Here is a 24,575-nt window from a genome sequence, read left to right as displayed (position 1 = left end):
TGCTCTTCAGACACACTCGCACCGAGAGAAAGATTAAGATAAAAATTTACCTCGTCGGCCTGAGAACACCTGGTAATTTTCTTTTTTGACAAAAAGTTTTATTTTTCAAAATGTATCACCTCTCTGTAAGTAGCTTTGGTTATAACAGCAAGCACTGTCAAGCACTTAAACTAAAATTCAAGCACTTTTCAGACTTTGAAAACACAACATTGAAATTCAAGCCTTTTCAAGGATTCTAAGCCCCCCAAACCCTGACACACACACAATCACTCCAATATTCCACACACAGAGTGTGACATTATTATGATAGTGATGTGTGTCATGTAAACAGCGTATTCCATCAGGAAATTCTGAATTAGGCCATTTTGCAAATGTGGCATTTTCTGATACAGAGATCTGGGGCATGTTGAACTGATTCAGGTTTTGGGAGCATTCTGGGGATTTTACCATAGTTTGCAAAACACAGACCAATTAGCAAACAGAAAGCAGAGCTGTGTTGGAGATGCATGCCCAAAAGAAGAGCCGTTTTTAATATGGATATTATTTTCCTTCAAAGAGCATATTTCTAACTTGGGAGCCTAGTATTAATTACAGGCCCTAATTCTGCTAATTACTCAGCTCGTCGATCTCTATGAGGAATCAAAGAGGGAAGCTGCATTGACACAGTGAAAACAAGTCCATCATCTGTGGAAACCTCTAAAAGAACCTTCTTTTGATGCCACAAATAGCTTCATTCACTTACCTACAGTGCGATGTGATAATAGACATGTTAGGCCATTAACCATAATGAACATCTCTTTTTTCAGAATTAGCAGAGGTAGGAACAGTTTTTATCCATTCTATCAATATGGACTCCTACATCGATGTAGAAAATCAGTAATCCACAGTTTACAAGTGACATGCAAAAATATACTTTGTCCTTGGCTACACAAAAAAATGGTAAAGTTATGTTGTGTTGCTCTCTTGCATTTAATTTTGGGTTAAATTCAGGCTGATGTTACTTTTGCGATTAAATTTGGTGGACAGAGATGGAGGCCCATAGCAGGTGAGCAGCTTGTCCAATAACCGAAAGGTTAGTGGTTCGAATCCCGCTCTGTCCTAGACATGTGTTGCTGTGTCCTTAGGTAAAACACTTCACCCACCTTGTCTTCAGTGTCACTCATACTGGTGTATGAAGGCATGTGAATGTTTGGTGGTGGTCAGAGGAGCTGTTTGGTGTGAATTGGCAGCCACGCTTTCATCAGCCTGCCCAGAGCACAGATGTAGTTTAACAATAATAATAATAATATTATTATTAACTTTATTTATATAGCACCTTTAAAAACTGAGTTTACAAAGTGCTTTGACAGACAAAGCAGAAGAGCATAACAACAGGATACCCAAGAGTCAAAACAACAACAGAGGGCCAAACAGGAGGACAGAATTAAGATGAAATTGGAATAAAACAAGACTCAAGCAAAGACACTAGAAACATAGAAAAACAACACAACACAACAAACTCCGAATAAATTTAAATATATTGAAGTAGAGAGGGCAGAGATTAGAAACATAACATGATGCTGTCGAATCAATATAAAAATTAAGGAGTGGGATAAGACAACATTATGTATGTCAATATAAGGGAGTATCCAGAAAAAAAGGGTAAAATTAAATATTCAAACATTAAAAAGAGACAACACTACATAAAGGCAAGTCTATAAAAATGTGTTTTAAGAAGTGATTTAAAAGATGTCACTGATTCCGCCACTGTCCAGGGTGTGAATGTGAGAGTGAAAGAATAATAGATCACTAATGTAAAGTACTTTGGGTGCCTTGAAAAGCGCTATAGAAATCTAATCCGTTATCATTATTATAATTATAAACACCACATCTATTATCTTGGGAGCAGTCGTCTGGACACAGTATAGATTTTATGAACTTGCTCTGAAACATGAACTGGTCGAGACACATGCCGTTTGTAAAATGTATTTCATAAAAATACTTTAAGAATAAAATAAATCTGATGGATCGCATCAACTGTTAAGGTTTGTGGCCAACTCTGAAGGGGTTAAAAAGAATTATCCTGCGTCTATGGTAGACTTCTTAGCCAAGGATTTACATCCTTATTGCTGAGTCATGGTACACTCTCCCATCATAAACTTTACAAAAATTGCTAGCGTTCTACCTGCACTCAATGATGAAATCAAAGGTAATGCAGCCCAGGTAATCCATTACCTGGTTATTACAGGAAGTGACGTGCCCTTTCTTAGAGCTGATACGTGAAAACAAAATGCTTTTTTATCGATTACAGTTCGTCTTGTTTTCTGTTGTTTCTATTTTTGTAATTGTTACAAACTAAGGTGGCTCACAGAGATGCTGGTCTGTAAAAGTGTAACTGTTTATAATACAGACTGTTGTCCTCAGATTTTTTAAACTGATGGAAAAATCATGTGCCACGCGCAGAACTATAGAAATTGGAGGATGCAATAAAAAGGTTCGTCTTAATTCACACCCCCTTGGAATAAGAGCCGGCATCGAAATGTTGTTCAACAAAACTCTCAAGGAATATCAAGGGGAGACTCAAATACTTCATGAAGTTTTCCTTGGCAAAGCACAATTGTTCAGCACCAAAAGGCATCCAGGCTACCATTCTGCTGTTATGATTGCTGGACAAGACAAGTTAGCAAAAAAAAAAAAAAAAAAAAAGGAATAAGAGGCTAAAAAGTCAATAATTTGTGCCTGGTAAATAAACAGCCAAGCACACACAATAGCACACGGACTTTGTAGTATATATGGGCAGGATCTCAGGTTAAACCCTTCATGTACAGATGGCACTGGAGCAGTGACATTGCATGATATACATGAGAAACCTGGAGGTGCGAGCCCCACTAAGTGAGTGGAAACTTCAGTTAACAGAGGAGACACGCAGGGAGTCTTAGAAACAGTTGATGTAAAGTATACTGAGGCCTTGAGAGAGAACTGTGACAGTTGTCAAGGAAACCGTATTACCAATAACCCGTAAATGTCAAATGAAGCCGATTACAACATTTGATGGAGCAGCAAAAAGCAGAAAAATGTGAGCTTTTAGTCTGTAACGCCTTCTCGGCGGGTCCTAATCGGTAAGTGGGTCAGACTGAAGCTGCTCGAAAGAGGACGAGCAGAAAATAGCTGAGCCAGCTATTCAACAGCCTAGTGAGCCAGCAGACGAAAAGATAGTGTGTACAACGATAAGCACATTATAGAGTGACCTGGATCTAAAACACCATTTACAATTAGAATGCATTCTGAAACCAGTGTCAGATGCTATATTTGTACAATTAACATTCTGTGGCGAGTCCTGATAGTTAGCTGTATGCATAAGGATGCTTATGCAAGAACCAGTAATAAACCAAGTTAGAAATGAACTCCTGTAGTTGCTAAATATGCATCTGAAAGCTATGGGTCTTCAGTGCCCCCTTGTGATAGCTGGAGGAGAGTACATCAACAGACCAACTGTGCTTTGGATGTCATTCACAGCTTTCAAGACAGGGTGTTTCTGCAGTTTGACTCTTAAATAAAACTATAACAAACTGTCCTGTTTGGTCAAACCACCTTCTTGTACTGTTGTTGATTTATAGAGTTACAGTTTATCTGCTGAAGACAAACTTCATCACCTCATGCTGTTGGGTACCATGGTTCTTTTTGTCCCAGGTTTACAGGAAGTGTGCTGGGCTGAGGCAGTGCTGATAAGATGTAGATAAGGATGAGCGGTCTGTCAGAATGCATAGTCATCTCCTTCCCCCACATTATCACACACCATCTCTGATGCAATTACACACATACACCCCTCTTTCATAAAACCAGAGCTTAAGTAAGACAGGATCTGCCTATCACACATTACTGAATGTTAACCATCATATTAATAAAAACAGATCCATCCACATCTAGAATAAAAAGCTATAAAAACTAGGACTACAGCAATGGACAGCAGACTATTCTAGAAAACAGCCTTAAACCTCACCGTAAAATAGCTTAAATACAAACCAGATTGAAAATATGCAATGATGAAGACAAAGACAATACTATGTTATGTTTATAAGCTTATAATTTCCATACATATGCATCTCTCAGTATTTGTATCAGCAAGAGTCAATTATCAATAGCCAGAGTATAAGATACAGGAAATATATAAATAGTGGCAAGTATTTAGTGTGACATCCTTTGCCGACAAAGTGGGAATTACTGCCCTGAGCCTCACCTGAACACCAGGTTTTATTCTTCAAATTTCTTATTGTTTGGGTTACTCTTTTTAACAGGGACGGACATCACCTTAAATGCTGACTTTTATCTGTAGAAGCCAAGTTAGTTCTGTTTTGTGTGTTCTTTTTGTACATACTTCCCCTATTTTCTTGCTTCATCTTAAAAAAAGACAGAAATAAATGCATGCTCATAACAACCCTGCAAAATAATTGATCGTGGATTCTATTTAATCCACTATTACAATAATAGCAACAGCCATGAAGTGCCGTTGAATGATTTTCAAGTTAAATGCCTATGGTAGTCTAGAATGTAATTGCATAAAATCTTTGAATATTTTTTTCCTGATATTATCACAGGATGCAAGACAGTACTAAGTGAACTAGAGATGATGGTAGATATGTTGCTATAGTTTAGAACCTGACTAGTGTTTTCCCTTTGTTTACAAATTTTAGTCATATCCAAAGCAGTTTCCAGGCTGGTACTGATCTTCATATCTTGGATGCCTCAAGAATGCAAAGAAACATATTTCCCAAATTGTTGGGCTAATCCTTAAACCCTTTTCAGACAGTTGTCGCTCCGGTGCTACATTTTGCACTTTCAACATTCAAACCGTAACACCTGAACTAGCCAGGGAAGAAAGAGATGTACTTTGCACAAATGAAGCAGATCATGGATGTTTGTCTCCCAATGAGGGGCTCTGTCTGTAACTGGACACAGCTACTGTGACTATCACACAGGCTAAAAATGACAAGAAATAACAAAAAAGAAGCCATAACATGAAAACAGAATGCCCTAGGCAAACAAAAATGTTTGAGCCCACGTAAAGTAGTTGAAAGTTTATTTCTGTAATCTCATAAAATTTTGTTATAACTACTTAGAGTTGTTTTTCATAATAAATATGATTAAAAATGCAAGTCTTTTTTTTTGCTGTAGCACACTGTTTAAAGCATTTATAACATATAATAATGAGGCTTACATTGTCAGGGGCTGACAGCAAAGATATATCCCCAAAATCCCCCCAATCATTTGGAAAAAACACACCACCTGGTGTCAAAATATGACATCATGTCAACTCAAGATAGTGGCATGAAGAAAGAGAATTGTTATATATGAACTCAATTTGAGCTACATCGACCTGATAGTGGCAGAATAATGGTCAGAGAACCAACTTTTTCCTACAAAGCTAGTGAATGAAAATGACACCATATGAACTCTGTAAGAATCACATTTTATCTCAATTGGCTTATTATTGCTTGATTTTTGTCCAAAATACTGATTTTCAACTAAAATGCCCCCATTTGGATGACTTATAAAACTCATACAGAAGCTGAAATCGATAGGGATCTTCCACTAGGGGTCCCCTATGTTGGTTATGAGGGGAGAAGAAATCCAACCAAATCTGTCTTAGTTATTGCGTCACACCAAGGAAATCTGGCAGCGGCGTTCAGGGTAAAACCATTATATCTCAGAAACTCCATTTCAGGGATATAATAATATTTAATGGCCAGATATTGCAAGTTAGGTTCTTCCTAAAAACATGTGTAAAAGAACTGACAAAAAAGACATTTTCTGACACCTTTACTGCAAAAAAAAAACCAACATAAAAAAAATCTAGGCAGTCTGTTATAATGGTAGTCTTAAAAAGGTTCAGCCATGAGCATGGTCAGTTACTAATGTAACACATTGTAGTAGGATGTGACTGTAGTGTTGCCATGACAGCCTGAAGTTAAAATAGCTTGCATCTACTATCTATGTATAACAGTAGTGAACTGTTGATTACATTTATGAGATGTTCTACTTTTACTGCTTGCCAACCATTCAGATATTTTCAGCAGTTGTTGGTTGTCACAGCTGCTCAGTAAATGGAAAAAATACAAGATGAACTGAAATCAACCCCCAAAAGACAAGAGAAAAAACAAAAGAATGAAACCACTCAACAAAAGAAAATCTGCATTAAGTAGCACAGACAGGTGTGCAAATTCAGCATCAACCCACATCCTCAGTAAAATCCCAAGTTCGTACCACGTACATAACGCTTCTAAAAAATGACAGTTTGCGTTCAAAAAGAACCCCCCCCACCACCACCACCACTCACCGGGCAGAAGTAGGAGTTCTCAGCGATGTAGCGGGCCACAGCCTCGTGACTTGCAGAGGCTGCCATGACTAAGAGCAGCGCATCTCTGGCCTGTTGTCCAATGGCTCCGTCCCGGTGGATGAACGGCACAAGGAGAGAGAAGATGAGCAGATTGGTGGAGCCCTGCTGAGCCGGCGCCGCCCTGAACAGCATCTCCAACACCACCGGCTGCCTGGCCATGGACACACACACCTGTGGGATCAACAGAGAATCTGACTGTGACTGAATTGTTACACAAAACTAGTAGAAAATCATGTAACATTAACAGCAAAGTTATCCTAATGTAGAGGGAAGTGATATCAAAACCAAGATTTTGAAGTCAAGTAAAACAATTCAAAACTTACACAAGAAAATAAACTGAGATTCTGTAGGAAAATATCTGAAACTAAACGGCCAAACACAGAAATCCGCAGTCCTGAGAGTTCATATGCAATAAACACCTGTGTTTTATCAAAAGCATTTAAGATCAATGAAAACACAGCTGATAAGAGCGTTTTCAGAAATGTAAACAAATACAGGCTTTAAAGTGTTTATTCTAGGTTTGATTTTCATCCACACTCATTTAACTTATTTTGGCCTTAGCTTTAGATGTAATGTTTGTAAATTATTTGTAGTTTTTCACAAGCCTTCCTAATTTGGTCTATTTATGTAAAAAGAGTGTTTATGTTTCACTTGTCACTTGGGTTGACAAATCCCAGTGTCTATGTGTGTCAGTCATTTATTTGTGTAAATGACAATGTGCTGCATACATCATCTAGGACTGTACACACCACCCAGTTTAGTTTAGTTACTACTCATTGACACTCCAGACTGATGCAAACAGACCACACAGCTATTCTTGCCCCCCATCTATTTTTAAGCAACAGACTGACATTTTTAGGATTGCACATTTAATGTAAAGTGAACCTGTGAACATTATGGTCAACAATGTGTAATAATCTAAAATAATCAAAATTAACAATATTTAAAAAATGAAAAATGTGCAATAATCATAATCAGTAATGAGGAATGATTAACAATAATCAATAATCAACAATATGCAATAACTACTTCACTTACCTCTCACTGTGCTCTGTGAGAGGAGCGGGGGGGGGGGGGGGGGGTTACTATTTATTGTAGCTCTTTTAATACTATTTAAATATTTTAGATTTTACATTGTGTATTATTTTACTCAAGCACCGTCTCCATTAGGGCATTAGTGACTGAAGATTTTTTCAGATCGACTTATTTCTCTATAAAGTCAAAGTCGACTCGACAAGTCGTACGATGATGTCATCACATTGACAGTGGAGGAACAACACAGACACACAGCCGTTCAACAATGAGCAACTTGTACAACATTAACAACGTACAGTAAAGAGCAGAATGAAAACTAGCAAGACAAGCATCAACAGTCCTTCTCAGACACTTTAAACAAATAAAACATAGACTAACACCTTGAATTTCCTTTTAAATTGAAGTAAACAACATCAAGTGGGAAAAGGTTAAGACAGCGGCAGCCAAGATGCACATCATGTTAGAGAAAAGACTGCATTGTCTTCATGAAATAAATGAACAGAATAATCCAAACACACTGGCTGTCCAAATTATTATTCTATATTGGTTGTGCTTACATGCTTCATGGTACATTACATTACTAGACGATAGTTTTTCTAGATAACAGTCAGTTTAGTAATCCTACTCTGAGTCGTCTTCTTCCTTCAGTCTTGGCCTTGCGTATGTTTTCATGTGTTTCATGTGTTCAAAAATGGGAGTATTGACATGCGCTGAATGAAGGCTCGCGCGCTGTCAGGTGATGGAAGGGAGAGAGAGAATAACACACGACTAGTCGACTCCTCCAGAGTAACGTCAACTAGTGCCATAGATGTCGATGCTTCGACAAATCAGCTTTTCTGTTATGCCCTAGTCTCCATACAGTGCATTTGAATTTCGTTGTCTATGTTCTGTGTATACAACGACAATAAAGGAATCTTGAATCACAGAAAGTCAAGCTGGTTTAGCAGTTGTTATGGTTACACAAACTGCAGACCTGCCCAGCCTCTGTTTCATCCCCTCCTCATCTATGTGCTTGGATTACGCATTCAAATCCAACAAAATTTACAATAACACTGTCCATTGTTACTTTTTTGTTCCAGTCAGACACTCAGTTACTTGTGGCATAAAAACAAAGCAGCAATAACATCTAGGTCAGTGGTTCTTAACCTGGGTTCGATCGAACCCTAGGGGTTCGGTGAGTCAGTCTAAGGGGTTCGGCGGAGGTCAAGACACACACTCGACAACAGCAGAAGTCACACTGATTTGCAGTAAATATTCATTACTATTGTAGCCTGATGGAAATTAGGTGATGGGTGTGTGTTAAAATGTGTGAATGCGCATATGAAACTGGTGGGGTTCAGTACCTCCAACAAGGTTAAGAACCACTGATCTAGGTCATGGTAAAAATCTTTATGACTGTCATAAAATCTGCCCCTTCCAATAGTGGAATAATCTTTGATAAATCCCCAGTATCCTCACTTCAAATGTCCATCCCTAATCTAAACAACAAAATCCCATTGGGAACATTTATGGTAACAATTTGCGTATCACAATAGTCTTGCTTGTGTCAACCGTATTTAGTTCTACAAACATTAAGGAGGTCGGTGTACCTGATTGAGCAACAGTACCAGGCTGTTTTCCAGAGCTGAAGGACAACCAAGTTCTGGGTCGGCACATGCTCCAAGCAGCCTCAGCAGTGGGTGGAGGATGGCCGTGTGTTGCAACAAGGGCTGCTGGGATTGGCCAATGAGCATCTCGAACAGCTTGAGAAGTGCCCCCTGGCTGTCTGGATCCAGGCCACGGCGGATGTGCCACTGCACCAGACACTCAAGGATGTTCTCCGTGACCACCAGCTCCAGTATGGGGCCCATTTGTGTTACAGTGGCTCCGCCTTCTGAGACCTCCGCCGGGCGCTCCTCTGCCAGCAGACACAGCATCTGGTCGGTGTGATTCCTCACTGCTGTCAGGTCGTCGCTGGAGGATGACGGCTCATGCTGCTCCAATACCCAGGACACCTGAAAAACAGTGTCATGTGACACTGAACTGAAAGTGGTAGGATGCACTATCGAATCTGAAAAACATCCCACAATTTTGATGTTTAGTCAGACTCAGCATAGCCTTTATTGTCATTGAGTGTGCAATGACATTAGGAGTGCTACTCCAGTCAGGGCAACAATACTGATAAAAAAACAATACGACTGAAAATAACAGAGCGAATATAAAATTACAAAAAACTAAAAAGTAAAATAGATACATAGAATATAAAATTTTACAAAAACTGAAATAAGAATAAAACTAGAAGTAGATTTTTTTTTAAATAGACATAAAATATGAATATACACAATATTAACAGTACTTCTTCCTAAAACTTTAAAAAGCAGCATTCAATCATAGTATAGTTAATTTAATATCAGACAGAATGAAGAAAATAACAATTAATTTATAACAAAACATTTTAGAAGGTAAAGCAGTACCTTAGCAGTGCTTTCTCTTAAAAATGATTAAAACAATAGAATTATCATGAAAGCATTTCATTTTAACTCATCATTTACTTAGTTGCTCATTTCTGCTCCAACAACAGAAGCCACCAGGTAACAAGTAAACCTTGCAATATGGAATGCCAAAATCATGTTGTTTTTCTTTTTCTGATTTGTCATAATCCAAAACATTTCTGAACATAAATTAAAGGCAATGGCTACTGCCATAGTACTGTGGCACAAAATATCGGTTTGTCTACTGCCACAGAGTCAATCAAATGATCCAAATTCTGCACTCTGAATCTGAACGTTGTTCTAGTGGCCAATTTATTTTCATCAAAAACCCAGGCAAATTCCCCATATGAGGCAAAATGGTTGTCACGTTTCATGTTGTTTTCCTGCATGCTGAAACTCAAAGTGTGAATATGCACACAAACCAGCTTCCAGTAACTGGTACCCTAGCCTTTTCCAGTTACCAGATAGGCACATGGCATGTGTGATGCTTGTTGCCACAGCACTGTGGCAGCAGGGGACAGGTGACAGGTTATCAATCGACACATGATATAACAGAGGCACTGATTGGCTCTATGGTGACAGACAAATGAGAAAGTAGTCCCGCAGTACTGTAGTAACAGCCACTTCGTAAATTTAAATCTTACGTTATTATGTCAGAAATGTCTGTGTTTTAAGTAGATTTGTGCTTTGCGAGACACTTATTTTAGACTGCAAAAAATGTGTCAACTAAATGACAACTAAAATGCCCACAGGTAATCCCAAAACTATACATTAATTCTAATGCATCATTTCTGAGGCATCTGTTTTTTGTTCACTGGTCTTGTGAAATACCAGATACCTACAGATGACTTCAGAGTTTCCCTTTTCCAAAGTAAACCTTAACAGCACTACTTAAATGTTTTTGTACAGTCCCTAAGCTGAAGAAATAGAAAAACTGCTGAGTCTCTACCACTCAGAAAAGAAAAGAGAGAAGAAATATCACATTAGCCTGAACAGACTTTATTTTGTTTGAAAGTGGGTGATGTCTACTAGTCATAACATTGTGTTGACTTCATCAATAATCAAATTTGTTTTTTGTGGCTCTACAAAAATTTCAATTTTAGTCAAATAAGAAAAAGCCATCACCGCATCTAAGCCCTCAGACAACCTGAGGAAAGCCATGTACTTAAAGTTGAATATGTTTTGTTAGAGTGGCTTTTTAAAAATATTCTATTAGACTGTTCCTCCTCCATAAAGCCTTTCCCCCTGGCTAATCATCCACCCATGCAAAAAGGCTCATCTAAAATGAGTGCAGCTATAAAGCTCAAACACAGGCGCACAAACTGTGGGCCCATAAAGTAAGACATTAATGGATACTACATTTCAAGTTGAAAAACAAAATGTCTTAGACTTCTCATATGCAGTGACACATACTCCAGATGCACATTCATATACTGATCTCCATGAAAATTCAAAACAATAAATACAATTTCATAACAGCAGTCTACACACAAGCAACCTGACAAGCATGTGGGTTTTGCAACATTTACCAAAATGTCTAAAAGTCACCGTGACGAGAGTGGTGATGACTTTGTTGATCTGTGAACAGCTCAGCAGATAAGACCTAACAGACGGCTTCTCTGCATTACAGCAGGTTACAGTTTAGCGGTTGTGCAAGAAGATGATGCTAGAAACCAGTGTGTGTTCATATACACATAGAACATTTCTTTCAAACTATTTTTCCAACTCAGCTGTCAAAGTAAATAAAGTTTTATTTCTTCTAAAAACTACACAAATGTATTGAAAGAATAATGAATACAATTAAAACTTGCCAGTAAGAAAAAATGGCAGAAGAGTCTGTCAGTATCTCTAAGGGACGCCTTATGCCGCCTCTGCATAAAGCCAAGAATCAGGCATTGACAGAACTCTGTAACCTACAACACCCAATCACAGACTGGAAATCAGCCAGTGACTCTAAAGTGACTGACCAGTCTCATTAGCAGTGGCACAGCCAAGTCAGAGTGTGAACGTCCACACTGTGTCTGGACAGATAATCATTCACTCAAAGACACACAGTCTTACTTTACTACTGGCAAAAAGTGAGAAAAAAAATAAAAGGTTTCAATGTTCACCATTAAACATCAATTTAGAGGAGACAGGACTTAACCAGGTTTATTACTAAAAAGTTACATGAAATGAATGACAGTTTCTCAATAGCTTACACACCACAACAGGACCCAACATCCAAAATAATGCCATCTAATCAGATGTGTTTAATGGTCAATCTGAAGCCTTTTTAACCGCTCAAAGCCAAACCATCAAGCAACACATGAGGAGAGTAATTTGACCTTTTATAACATCTGCCTTGATCAGTTCATTTGTTTGTTGACTTGAATCTGAAATAACGTGTTAAAAATCCAGAGCGACAAAACAACATGCTACAGAATTGTCCTTTTTCTGTGAACTCTGGTAAGTTTAAGATACTTCAAGGTTTCAGGTCCCTGTGGGAAAAGACTGTACGACGACAAACAAAAGCAACGTAACATATAAATTTAGAAAACACTTATTGATTTTAAGGCAGGCTTTTCTCAAAAGGTAAATCTACTATAAAAACTTAAATTAAACCTTTCAAAGCCTAGTGTGGTTCTGTTTGTGGTGTGTTTCTTTGTCCCTGAACTACTCCTGTCTCATATCCACACACTGATCACTAGACTCAGTCTGTTTAGGACTTCAGAATGTTTAGGAGCTACACTCAGAACGGAGGAAAAGACACACTTGTTTTATTACTGGCTGCACCATGGGCTCATTTAGTAAGGACTGACTTTCCATATTAGTAATTCAAGTCATCACAGCTAAAATTCAGTTCACACACAATCCCTGAAGACGAAACAAGAGTCAAAACTGTTCGAACAGAAATCAGAACCTTGAGACAGATGGAACATCATGGGTCTGTTTAATTGTTTTGGAACAACGATTTACATAGTGTAATTGCAGTACATACCTTTACAGTACACTAATTTTTTCTATTTTTTTGCAGGTAACTGTAGAAATAAAAAAGACAGCATTTTCAGTGGTGCTGCAAATAAAGGTAGTAAATTAATACTGGAATCACAAAAAATCTGGTAATAATTTTTTTGGATTAGAGTTCCTAATTTGATGATTTCAGTCGTCTTTAAACTCAAGTTTCTCAAATTTTGAGAATGCATTGCTTGTCTCTGTTTTACAGAAAATTCTTGGCTTTCTGGCAGAAAATGGATGAAACTAATTTAACCTGATAACCTTGGTCTGAGCAAGATGTTGAATTAATTCAATTAATGAAGGTTTTACTTTTTATGTTTATGTCAAAAAGGCTGAGAATCAAACATCCAAAATGCTTGTTTGTTGTAATGTATCTAGTCGTTTCTTGCCAGTGGAGCTATTTTATTTAAGTTACATTTTATGGTTTAATAAATAATGAACAAAGGAACCCATTTAAGTGCTGCTTTTGGTTACAATTACTTGTAGATATTGCACATATGTAGAGAATAGATTTCGTAAATGCAACTTCTAAATCATGTTTTATTTTAGGTTCATGAAGACTAACTGTGAATCATCTATCCCATCCTTAAAGGAGGTTAACAGAAAATTATTTTTGTGAAGTCTGGTGAGGCAGGAAAACCCCTGTTCACAAGACGCAGAGAAAGTAACACCATCTATGCATGTTTTTTGTTTTGTTTTTTTTTAAATGCCCATCTTTCTCTCATCTACCTCTTACCTGTCTCCAGTGGTTCTGAAACACCATCAGGCAGGTCTCCGGGTCAGCAGTGCAGGGGCTGGAAGGGGCAGCGCTCCGACCTGGACGAGTCCCCGGACCCCGCGGGTTCAACCTGCTCAGCCAGCTCATGGTGAATCCCGCGAGAGGCAGGTCAAAGGTCACGAGGAGGTACAGATGAGAAAAGGAGCCCTTAGTTGAAGCGTTGAGAATAAAGAACCACCAGAGGGCACGTAGAAAGTAAAAGGTGGATAAAAGACAGAAGACAGTGCAGGAAGGAGGAAGAAAGAGGAAGAGGTAGAGGAGAAGGAGGAAGAGGAGGAAGAGGAGGAGGAGGAGGAAAGGAGGGGGAGGAGACCGGCTGTTGCAGTGGTCAGTGTACGTCAGGGGAAAAAGCCCAGTGGTGCTTTAGAAACTGAGTGACCCTGTCCTCCCTGTAGACACTGTCATCCAGTCTGAAGCCAACACCACTCCATAGCCAGTCACCACGGCCACTCTGCAATGTGTGGACAAAACAAAGACACACAAGTGGGTTAATGTGAAATCACAACAAGGACATAGGTCTTTTTAAAACACTCAGGTTACCACAGAAATTGTGACAAAATAATGATAGTGTACAAGTGTAACAGCTGAATTCATCAATTAATCAACAGAAAAATAATACATTGGTTAAAGCTGTAGTGTTTGATAGATATTTTGGCCACTGAGCAAAAACTGTATAGTTATCTTTCAGCAGAGTAAAATTTGAGTGGTCCGAGAGGAAAAAAAAAAGATTCTAACCTTTTCTACAGACATCTGTTTTCAGACTGTCGAAAATCTACCCAGTGATGCAGTCTCAAATCACAGATTAAATAGATAAGTTGTGGCTGTAGGTACCCATTGCTGCTCATATTCAGTCAGATGTGACACTAATACTATACTCCGTGGCCTGACACAGAAGATCGGAAAAGTGTCTTTCCGCTCAAAACAGCATGACAAGATAAAATAAGAACCTATTTACTGTAACTTGCAGGTGCACTCAGCCTTACTAAAGCTTTCTCAAACAACAATACATGAAACTCATTAAAGAGAGACCATAAACTTGAAGAAATATAGACCCATCCTCATCGAGAGCCAGTATGCTTTACAGAACGTAAATCACATGCATGAATCAAACAAACTGATCCCTCAGTACAGTGGCGTAACAAAGTGGACCGGTGCCTCTCAATCATGGGGGCTGACAGCCTTGTTACTTCCACTTGGGAGTGTCTGCTGAGTGAGTAGGACACCTGGTGGTAAAATTTGATAAACTGGTTTGGTCTAGTGTTCAACCAAAACTATTGGTTGAATTCATACCAAATTGGGTTTACAGATTGCCAGTGATAGAATAGATCTCATTACATTTTGGGAAAAGTAGGTCAAAGTTACAATTTTTATGAATTTTTAACCCTCCCCCCTTTTACTTATAATGGGTGAAATTTCAAATGTCTGTAGCAGTAAAACTAGTGGGTTAATTCATACCAAATTTGGTTTATAGATTGCCAGTGACCCAGAATGAATCTCATTACATTTTGGGAAGAGTAGGTCAAAATTCAAATTTTTGATGAATTTCTTAAAAATCTTCCCATTTACTTATAATGGGAGAAATATGTGTAAGGGGCAGGGTTTGTTGTGCCTGGCACCACTTGTTGCACATGTTCCCATCATATTAACCATGAAAATATGATATATCCATCAACACTGAAACAGATGTAGCCATATATGTGTAAATCTAATCCATATGTATCTGGGGGCCAAGTTCCCACTGTGCAAATGGAAGTATAAATGGAAGTGAAATTGAACAGAGATTTAATTAATCTGGGAATAGTAATTGCTAAATATCTTCAATATCTAAAAGGAATTTTAAATACTAGAAGTTAAACCAAATATACAGAGAGGGATATCAGCCCTCTTACCATTTCTGGAACATGTATTAATATTACAGTCAGTGCTTTTGTTTGTTAGGACAGGCTGTTACAGTTGTTGAGGATGAGAAAAACAGCTCCTCAAAACTCATCCCACCAATCAATCCTCAAGTAATTTTTATTTTCACCCCAATTCTAAGTGAAAAAGAAAAACCTGGTTATCAAGAATTGTGTATGCTGGAGGGGGATTTCAACATAACATACTTGAATAAGTTCCTGTCAAAGGCTTGTTAAATGGAGTGTGTGAATGTTTTACTTTGACACTTAAGTATAAAGTAAAAAGATCATTAATGAAAACCCTTTGGTGCAGCAGAATCAGTTCAGCGTCTCCTTGTTTAAAGGGGTCATATTTTACTAAACCCACTTTTATTATACGTTTCCACTATGTGGTACCGGCTCGGCTCGACTCAGCCTTTTTGCATTTCCATTACGAGAAAGGACCTGGAATCTGGTACCTGGTACTAGTTTTTGGTATCACCTCCACCGAGGTTCCAAGACTGGGGACCAAATACTGAAACGTGACATGTAAACACTGCAGACCACTGATTGGTCAGAGAGTCGTCTCTGTGACCCACCATTCTACAAAAAACAGATGCGGAAGTTTACAGTAAATGTAGCAGTAGGTTAATCCACATGATGACAGCCCACAAAACTACATCATTCAGCCAGGAAATTCAGTCTTTGGTGGCCGACATAAAAATTCAGCATTAGTTTGACAAGACAACACGCAACGAGCGAGTTTATCAGCAACTCTCTGGGCAGATGACACGGAAGTAACGCGCCGCATCGCTATGACGTCCAGGTACTGTAAAGTCAGTAGTATCCTACAATGGAAACGGTCTCCAGGAATGGTATCTGGTACCCGAGTCGAGTCGAGTCGAGCTGGTTCCATGTAGTGGAAACGCGGCATTAGTCTTTAGTACAATAATTTGTGTATTTGGACCCTAATAGTTCATAAAGTTTGAAGTTGAACCCTCCAGGTGCTGCAAAGCTATCTTTATATTCATTTTGGCAAAAATCCAGTGAATTTCTATAACCCGTTTCAATTCCTGCTTAATTTGTTATGTCTATAACTAGTTACGTCACAACATTTGCACATATAAGGTCAAGACTTCTGACGAACATTTCTCCGAGTATGACATAATTGTTTGTCAGTAGCAGCAGTCCATACTGAAAATATGTCCAAACTTCGAGCCAATTACCTAAAATGTTCAGTTGTTGGTTGAACGGGACAGAGCAGCACAGTCAACAACCTGGAGGGGTAGGGGTCATGTGCATTTAAAGAGCCAGTGCTCAAAACCACCTTTCTGGTGTCATTACTCAAAAATAGGGTTGAAGATGGACCTGTGGAGTTTAATTAATGAAGAATTCAGACCCAAGCATAGCATTTACAGTATATGTAGGCCACAGGGAAATGTTTTAAAATGCCTAATTCCATTTAAAAAAAAAGCAAAATATCACTAATTTAAAGGAGAGAGCAACTAGGTAAACTGTAAAATGGATTACAGAAGCCCTCATTACTATTTGAGGCTATACAACTCGGATACAAGTCACATGACTCAGACGTGGGTCAGACACAAGAAACAGATTTAATGACTTCTGGCTCGACTTTCCTAAATCAATAATGTTCTGTGCTTTTCTTTATTGAATTTCTCACTGAGCAGCTTTCCACAAACAAACAGCACTGAAACAATACTTTTTTTTAAATGATTCACTGGCATTCAGCATGCCTGTCAAAGTAATGATAGTCATGTTGCTGAGAGAAATATTTATATTCAATGAATTATAGAAGACATGAAAGCACAAAACAATCCAACACAGAGTGAAAACAGAGAAAAGTTTGGCAGAGTTAAAACAGACTGACTTGAAATGCAGGCCATCTGTGGTTAACTCTAAACCTAAAAGACATATTCGTTGAGAAAACTTTCAGATCCTAACTCACAAGAAGGACTGACTGACAGAGGGTTTACCACATGGGAGTTACAAAACGTCATATATTTATAGGTCACATACCTGAGCACCATAAAACACCAATTAAATAAGTTCAAAGTTCAATTTTCAACTTCCTGTAAAGGGAAGGGAGGCTCTGAGTTTATCAGCGGTTAGCGATTAAACACACCGCACCAAATCATGAGTGTTATAACCTCAGATCACTAAGTCCACACTGACCCAAAGAGGAGTACAGGCTCCACCCAACACATCTGTGAAATGCTAAAATCCACACAATGACAGGCACACCTGCTTTGTCCAACAACTGTCCAGATGTGCACAGGTGTGGCCCAGAGCAGAGCTTCAACCTCTCTGTAAAGTCACAACATTCCTCACATTTCAGTTCCCCTAAGTATCAGTGACAGTAGGAAAAAGAAAACACAAAGCTGTAATACATGCACCTATAACACCTAGTCTGTTGACCGCTTTACCCGATTATGACAAACACCTCTTAAACAAACCTTAAAAATAATGCCTTTATTTAAACTGGAACTTATATAAACATTTTCCATTACCGATTAATCATTTTAACTTCAGTTTATTTGAAGTTTAGCAGATTGAAAAAGAAAAAAAAACCTGGGTTGGATAATCTCATGAGATATTGATCAAACTGAATTTTACTACTCTTCAGAGGGATCATACAGATTTTGTCATTAAAAAAATAAATATTAGGGTTGTCAAAACTACTACTCTGCCAACATTTGCTTTACATGGCGTATTTATCTGTGTTATTACAGTGTATCACAGACAGGACTAGACATGGGTGTTGCACGGGTGTCAAACATTCAGCCTGTGGGCCAGAACTGGCCCGCTAAAGGTCTGATCCAGCCCGTGGGATAACTTTGTGAAATGCAAAAATTACACTGAAGAAATTAATTACTTTAGTTCAGTGGCCACATTCAGCCAAATTCAATTTCAAGTGGACCAGTCAGTAAAATATTATCATAAACAACCTACTGACCACTCCAAATTTTTCTTTAAAAAAAGAAGTAACATTACATTATTATGTTTACATTTACAAGCTATCTTTTCACAAAAAATTTTGAATAATCTGAGCAAATATGAACAACATGAAATGTCTTAAGAGAAGTGCAATTTTAACAACATTCTACCTGTTACTGAATGTTTTCTGTATTTGTAGATCAACTGTGGTCTGTAAGTACACATACACATGTGTAAATGATAAGCACAGGTATAAAATTGTGAGCTTACTTATTTTTCTTAATAAATTTCAATTTGTTCATAGTTCATGTTATTTACATCTTTTAAAGAATAATTTGTAGATGTAAACATTTTCATAATGTAATTTTACTTTTTTCACTGTAAAACAGAGAAACGTTTGGAGCCAACATTATTCATATATTAATATCTTATTATTTCATTCTTCATTTATTCGTCCACTTCAGATCATGTTGGGCTGTATGTGGTCTCTGAACTACAATCAGTTTGACACCCTTGCACTACTATATGAGTTTGTTGTATTTGTGTTATTAGTACCAGCTGCTACGCTTCTGAGTTATTTCAGTCAGTTAATAGCGATACTTCTGCATTTGTCTGCACTAAAGTGTTCAGGCTCAGTCTGTGTTAACTTGCAGAGTTTGTGTTATGAGTTGTTTCACTGTTAAATAAATAATGACAAAGAATTACTATAAGTCTATCAACTGCAGGTCTATCCTCTGAACTCCAACATACAGTGACTGTGATTTATAAAGATGCTTTAGTGTTAGATGTAAAAACATTTTTTGATTCATTAGAAAAGCTCAGAGGGGCAAATGAGGCTATCAAAGTCCAAGCAATTAATGGAACCACTACAGCTGTGTGTACAGGAAAATGGTAAATAGTGTTCACTTTGTACAGATATGTCAATATTGTAATAATATTGGTGCAAAATGATGCAAAAATACAGAGTTTCAAGTCAGATAAAACCAACAAAAACCCATTATACATTGCCTACTAGGCTTCCTGAAATCTGAGAAACGTAGAAAAAAACTTTCATTGTTTGATAGTAAGTCACCCACCATTTATGAGAGGTGAGAAATTTGTGATTCATATCATGATTCTACCTTGAAGCACTGTCATATGATCTTCAGGCCAGACTCCCTAACCCTATGTGTGAACTGTAATAACAACTTAAAGCACAATGTGACATGTTGTTTTGACCAATCAAATATACAAAAGATCAAAACAAAATGTTTACATACAGGAAGCTCAAACCAGACAATCAATACCTTCACTTGAGTACCTGCAGATTTGTAAATAAATGCAATTATTTATTAGGTTATAATATATGAACAACTTAGCCATTTCCACAAGCTGACATACCAGCGCTCTGACTTTTATGAATTACAATTGACCAAATCCATAAATACAGACACTGTCAGAGCAGATACTTCCATCAGATGTTCAGAGGGCATGGATGTAAATAGTTGGGGGGGGGGGGTTGTCCACAAACAGACAAACACTGTCAATTTAATTCTACTTTATTTATAAGCATTTCCATCAAAAGCTAAAAAGCTGAACCCTGTGGACGAAACTGAGTTCCCGGAACTTCCAAGACGCAGAATAATCTACAAGTGATTCCTTAAAAAAAATAAAACTAAACCCAAAAATAATCACAGAGCATGGGTGAGCATTGATTGCTTTTTACGTTCTAGACACTGGTAGTCGTTTTCAGTGTTTTTAATCTTAAAGGCTAATCTGCACTTTGTTGTAAGTGCATTCCGGTGTAGGATAATAACTGCCAAAGCTCACAGGAAAAACAGGAATGTGATTTAGGATGCACAAGTTCACAGATCACATTAAGGCCAGTCAATCATCAATCAGTGCAGAGCTCAGGTCAGCCGTCCCCTCCTGTCCGTTAGCACACCTAGCTCCGGAGTTCAACCACTGGATTATAACACAACTCCATGACATTACACTGCTATTTATTTCTTTACTTGAGTGATTTTTATAGAATCGAAACGTACCAGGTTTCATATTAACCAGACGACATGGCACAGGCAGAAAAAAAACACAACCAATACATTTCAATGGCGAGATGATGTAGCAAGCTAGTTGGTACTGCCAAGATAATTAGCTATCTTAAAAATGTCAACCATGGGTGTAGTTAATCTATTTAGTTTAAGTGCCAGTAGTGTTGACTATTAGATTAAGTTGTTGTTACTCACCTTGTGTATTTGTAGAGTTCTTAAGCACTCCTGGTTGCTCCTAGGTGTTGATTTCAACGGGTACCTGCTAGCTACTTGCTAGTAAGTTAGCGCTGGTTGGTAGCTAACGACTAAGGGCTAATGAAATCCACAATGTCAGCACACAAACGGGTGAAAAGAACGTATATAACCGAAAGACAACTGACAAGCTAGAGCATACTGACTCGGGGAAGGTAAGAAATTAACCACTCCTTCACTGGGGCTGCTGTGCATCCTGTAAGCGACAGATAAACATCCCATTTGATGATTTTTCAAACACTCTCCCCTTTCCCGCAGCCATCTTACTGTAACTCCTCCCACACGACTTCTGTGACTCACACCCACAGCGACGCAGCTCCGGTCCACAGTCATGGAGCTGAGAAGGCTGCGAGGGGGAGAAATGAAAGAGCAAACACCGAGGATTAGTGTGATATACTGACACAGTGAAGAGTACAAGCTGTACTTAGACTCAGGGGGTCCAAAATTAACAGGAAACCCATCTCACATTTGTTCAGAAGGGTCTTAGTTCTGTCAATGTGCTGCAAGATTTGACAGAAAAGCACTGATTTTTGTTATAACAACACATAAAGTCAGTGAAAAGTGTTTTTAACCTGTAAAAACCCAGTGCTACTTTAGTGGCAGCTCCCAAATGCATTTTTCTCTCTATTTAACCTTCCTTAAGTGATTCATCACTATTTTTTTTATTATTATATTTTCTTCTTTATTTTTCTTCTTTTTCCCAGTGTAAATCATTTATTTTCCTATATTTAATTAACTGATCATGTTGATGTTAATAAAAGCTCAGATTAAAATGGAGATTATATCAGAAAGAGAGAAAAGTGAAGGAACAGTAATTTTTTTCAAGAAAGACATCTATAACAACATGAAAACAAGTGTTTCCATCCACTGTCATTGATCCAACTCCATGGGTTTTACTGGTGAATCAATGTTGTAGAAGGTGACAGTGTTTCTATGTTCACTACAGAGCCTCCGAACGTCCAAATGGGTCACATCTGATGACAAACGGAAAAATGACAAACTGCATTTTACACCAATAATTTACATGTATCAATAGGATTAGTGGATCAACAGGTATTAAACAGTTTAGATCAGTAGATGCTTTTGGTTGATGATGGAACATACACCTAAAATGAAAATTTTCTTTCTTGGCATGTGCTGCTGACCTCTTGGCCAGGTCGCCCTTGTAAAAAAGATCTCGATCTTAATGGGACTTTATCTGGTTAAATACAGGTCTAATAAAAATAAAGATAATTTTTTAAAAAAGGTACAGTTTTGCCAAACTTTAACTGGCTCTGCATTACTTCGCACACATTCAATCAAAAGTGGCAAATAGTTATGTTGTAATTAAATATCTTTATATACTTGTAATATACTATGTAATTTATATAACCCCCCCACACACACATATACACGCACACACACACACACACACACACACACACACACACACTACCATGAATCAAGTTTTCATCCTTAAGATAAAACAAAAATCAGTAAAGAGAAGCTTACAAACAATGAACAGAAAATCACAGTAAATAGATAAAACTTAACAAACCATAAATAAAACCATTAAATAATAAAAACTGACATCAGCAAAAAAAAAAAAAAAAAAATTATAAAGCAAAAGAACCATGTCATGAATGAGACAAGACAAAAATTACCTAAAAGATGTAAAAAGACCAAAAGTGATTTAACAAGATGTAATAAAACAAAAATACAATTGATTTTTCCTTGATTCAGTTACTTTTGAAAAGTTTCATTTGATTTAATCCTGCAAAAGGCAGAAAAGTGAACAAAATGATTAAAAATCAAGGGGTTATCCATCAAAACATAAAGGAAAAAAAGAAAACATAATAACATGTATAGAGCTGCTGTTTATTTTTATAGCTTGAGTACATTTCAGAGCCTTTACTTCATTTTATTTGAGTAGAAGTTGATATAGTATTGTTTACAGAATTAAAACCTTAGACTTCGCTGAATGCTGCTATAAAATGCCATTTAGCCATTTGATATCTGATATGAAAAGTATTTACACTATAAAATCTATATTCCATTTTTTAGCCTAACAACATGGATGGCATGGCAATTGAGTACTGCATGTGGCTTTTCTGGTGGTGATCAGTTAAGACACTGTGTTCTGTGAATGACAGAATGCTCAGCTTTTAACGTTGTGAAAATTTCCAATGCAAACAATCTAGTGTTCTTCGCATAACAGTTGAGCATTTCCAGTTAACCTGGTTTGCATCTGCTTTTCGTCCTGTCATGCATAGTCTTACGGCAAGTTTGACTATCTCTGTTTCTATTCTTTCACAGTAGTAACACTAAATGCATTATAAAAATATGAATTACTCATTGGAAACATGTACAGTGGTGCCTGAATGTCAACCATGGCCCTCCTCCAGTCTTTGGTACAGAGGAACACCTTTATGTTCATTCGCAGTAGGAAAGACGTTCCCAGAGGGTCTGTGACACCTGTTGTGGTTTTCTTTCCATGGAGACCAGCATCCCAGGCACAATGCTGGTGTTTGTTGTTAAGTGAGCTGGTGATAGTGGCCAATGAGAGTCAGTGAGGTTGTTGTAATTATCATTAAAGATGGTGCTACTCTGAGGTAGCACAGAGCGCTGTAGGAAAAGAGGTCCTCACACAGAAAAATGCATTAATCTATGGAGTAACTGTGGATAATGGATATAATAGGTAATGTTAGTATTAGAAGAAGTAACCAGTGGCACAGGCTGCTCAGATGGCACCGGAGGCAGAAAGTGAATGACGAAGGAGAAGATGGAGCGAACAACAATGAAGGAAAGGTTAATGGTGCATCAGATCAGAAGCTGAAAGTGAAGTGAGTGGCTAGTGTTTTTTGTTTTTTTTTTTCTTTTTGTAAAACCATTTAATGGAAAACTGATATCTGGTTGTTTCTAATCGTATAGCTTCTATTCTTTTCTGGGAATGCTAGGATTATACTTGAACAGAAGAGCTATAATGCCAGTATGCATATTATTTAGGCTTCAACTGAAAGGGAACATCTTATTGTTTCTGTATTTAATCCTTTAAACACCAAACGTATCATATTTGATACATGAGTTTTTAAGCCCTCTACATGATCAGTGTGATATTTTTTTCTTGAAAAACCTGATGTATACAATTAGATACATGCAATGCACAGATAATCCACCAGGGGGGAGGAATTTGTTCACCAGAGGCCTTTCCAGTAACACTACAAGATTGTCATGAGTGACGAAGGACCAATTTGTTAGACGTGTTCGTGTTATATTATGTTTTATATCATATTTGAGTACTGAGACCTGATGTATCAAATATGATACAAAATTGAAACTCATACATGGAAACTGATATTTGAGAAAAAAATTTTCTGGTTGTTTAGAAGGACCAATAAAGGCTCCAGTTTCAAAGAACTGGAATTTTCTGTCAATGATTTAATGGTTCAGGCTTTACAGGGTTAAGATGCAATTTAAACACTGCCTGAATTATATCTTATGCAGAAGTAACCCTAATCCTAAAATGTGTCACTGGTGACCTGGTGGATGTTAAGCGGATTTTATAGTCATTTGAATATCTATTTTTTCCGCTAATATCTTAGTATGTTATCGAGGACATAAAAAGTCTTACTTTTATTCAATTTTTCAAACATTTTTATTGTTATGGAGATAATCAAGGTCAATAAAATTTCCATATTTGGTTCCTTTCCTTTAAGTGGCCAACAAATAAAGAAATAAATAAAGTACAAGAAAAACAAATGTAAGGTGAAAGGAACATGTATTTTAGAACATTAGAATATCACTTTATAACATTACAACATAAGTGCTGAT

The 24,575-nt window shown here is 37.6% G+C and overlaps 1 protein-coding gene across 2 annotated transcripts in view; it reads right to left on the bottom strand.

Annotated features, from left to right (window-relative positions):
- fhip1b (FHF complex subunit HOOK interacting protein 1B) overlaps positions 1-21,033 on the bottom strand; it is a 40,764-nt gene extending 19,731 nt beyond the window's left edge. Inside the window, exons 1-4 of one of the 2 annotated variants that reach the window (XM_030124388.1) lie at positions 20,709-21,033; positions 13,613-14,105; positions 8,998-9,402; positions 6,314-6,544 (exon numbers count right to left, since the gene is read on the bottom strand). In XM_030124388.1, coding sequence (XP_029980248.1) covers positions 6,314-6,544; positions 8,998-9,402; positions 13,613-13,741 — 765 coding nt within the window. In that variant the 5' untranslated portion in view covers positions 13,742-14,105; positions 20,709-21,033. Of the gene's footprint in view, positions 1-6,313; positions 6,545-8,997; positions 9,403-13,612; positions 14,111-20,708 lie in introns of those variants that run through there. The other variant, XM_030124387.1, reaches the window with a different exon arrangement.
- Positions 21,034-24,575: the final 3,542 nt, after the last annotated feature.

This window comes from Sphaeramia orbicularis, chromosome 21 (genome assembly GCF_902148855.1).
Source record: "Sphaeramia orbicularis chromosome 21, fSphaOr1.1, whole genome shotgun sequence".
Lineage (NCBI taxonomy): Eukaryota > Metazoa > Chordata > Actinopteri > Kurtiformes > Apogonidae > Sphaeramia > Sphaeramia orbicularis.
Note: the sequence above shows the minus strand (reverse complement) of the source record. Positions and strands in the feature narration are given on the sequence as shown.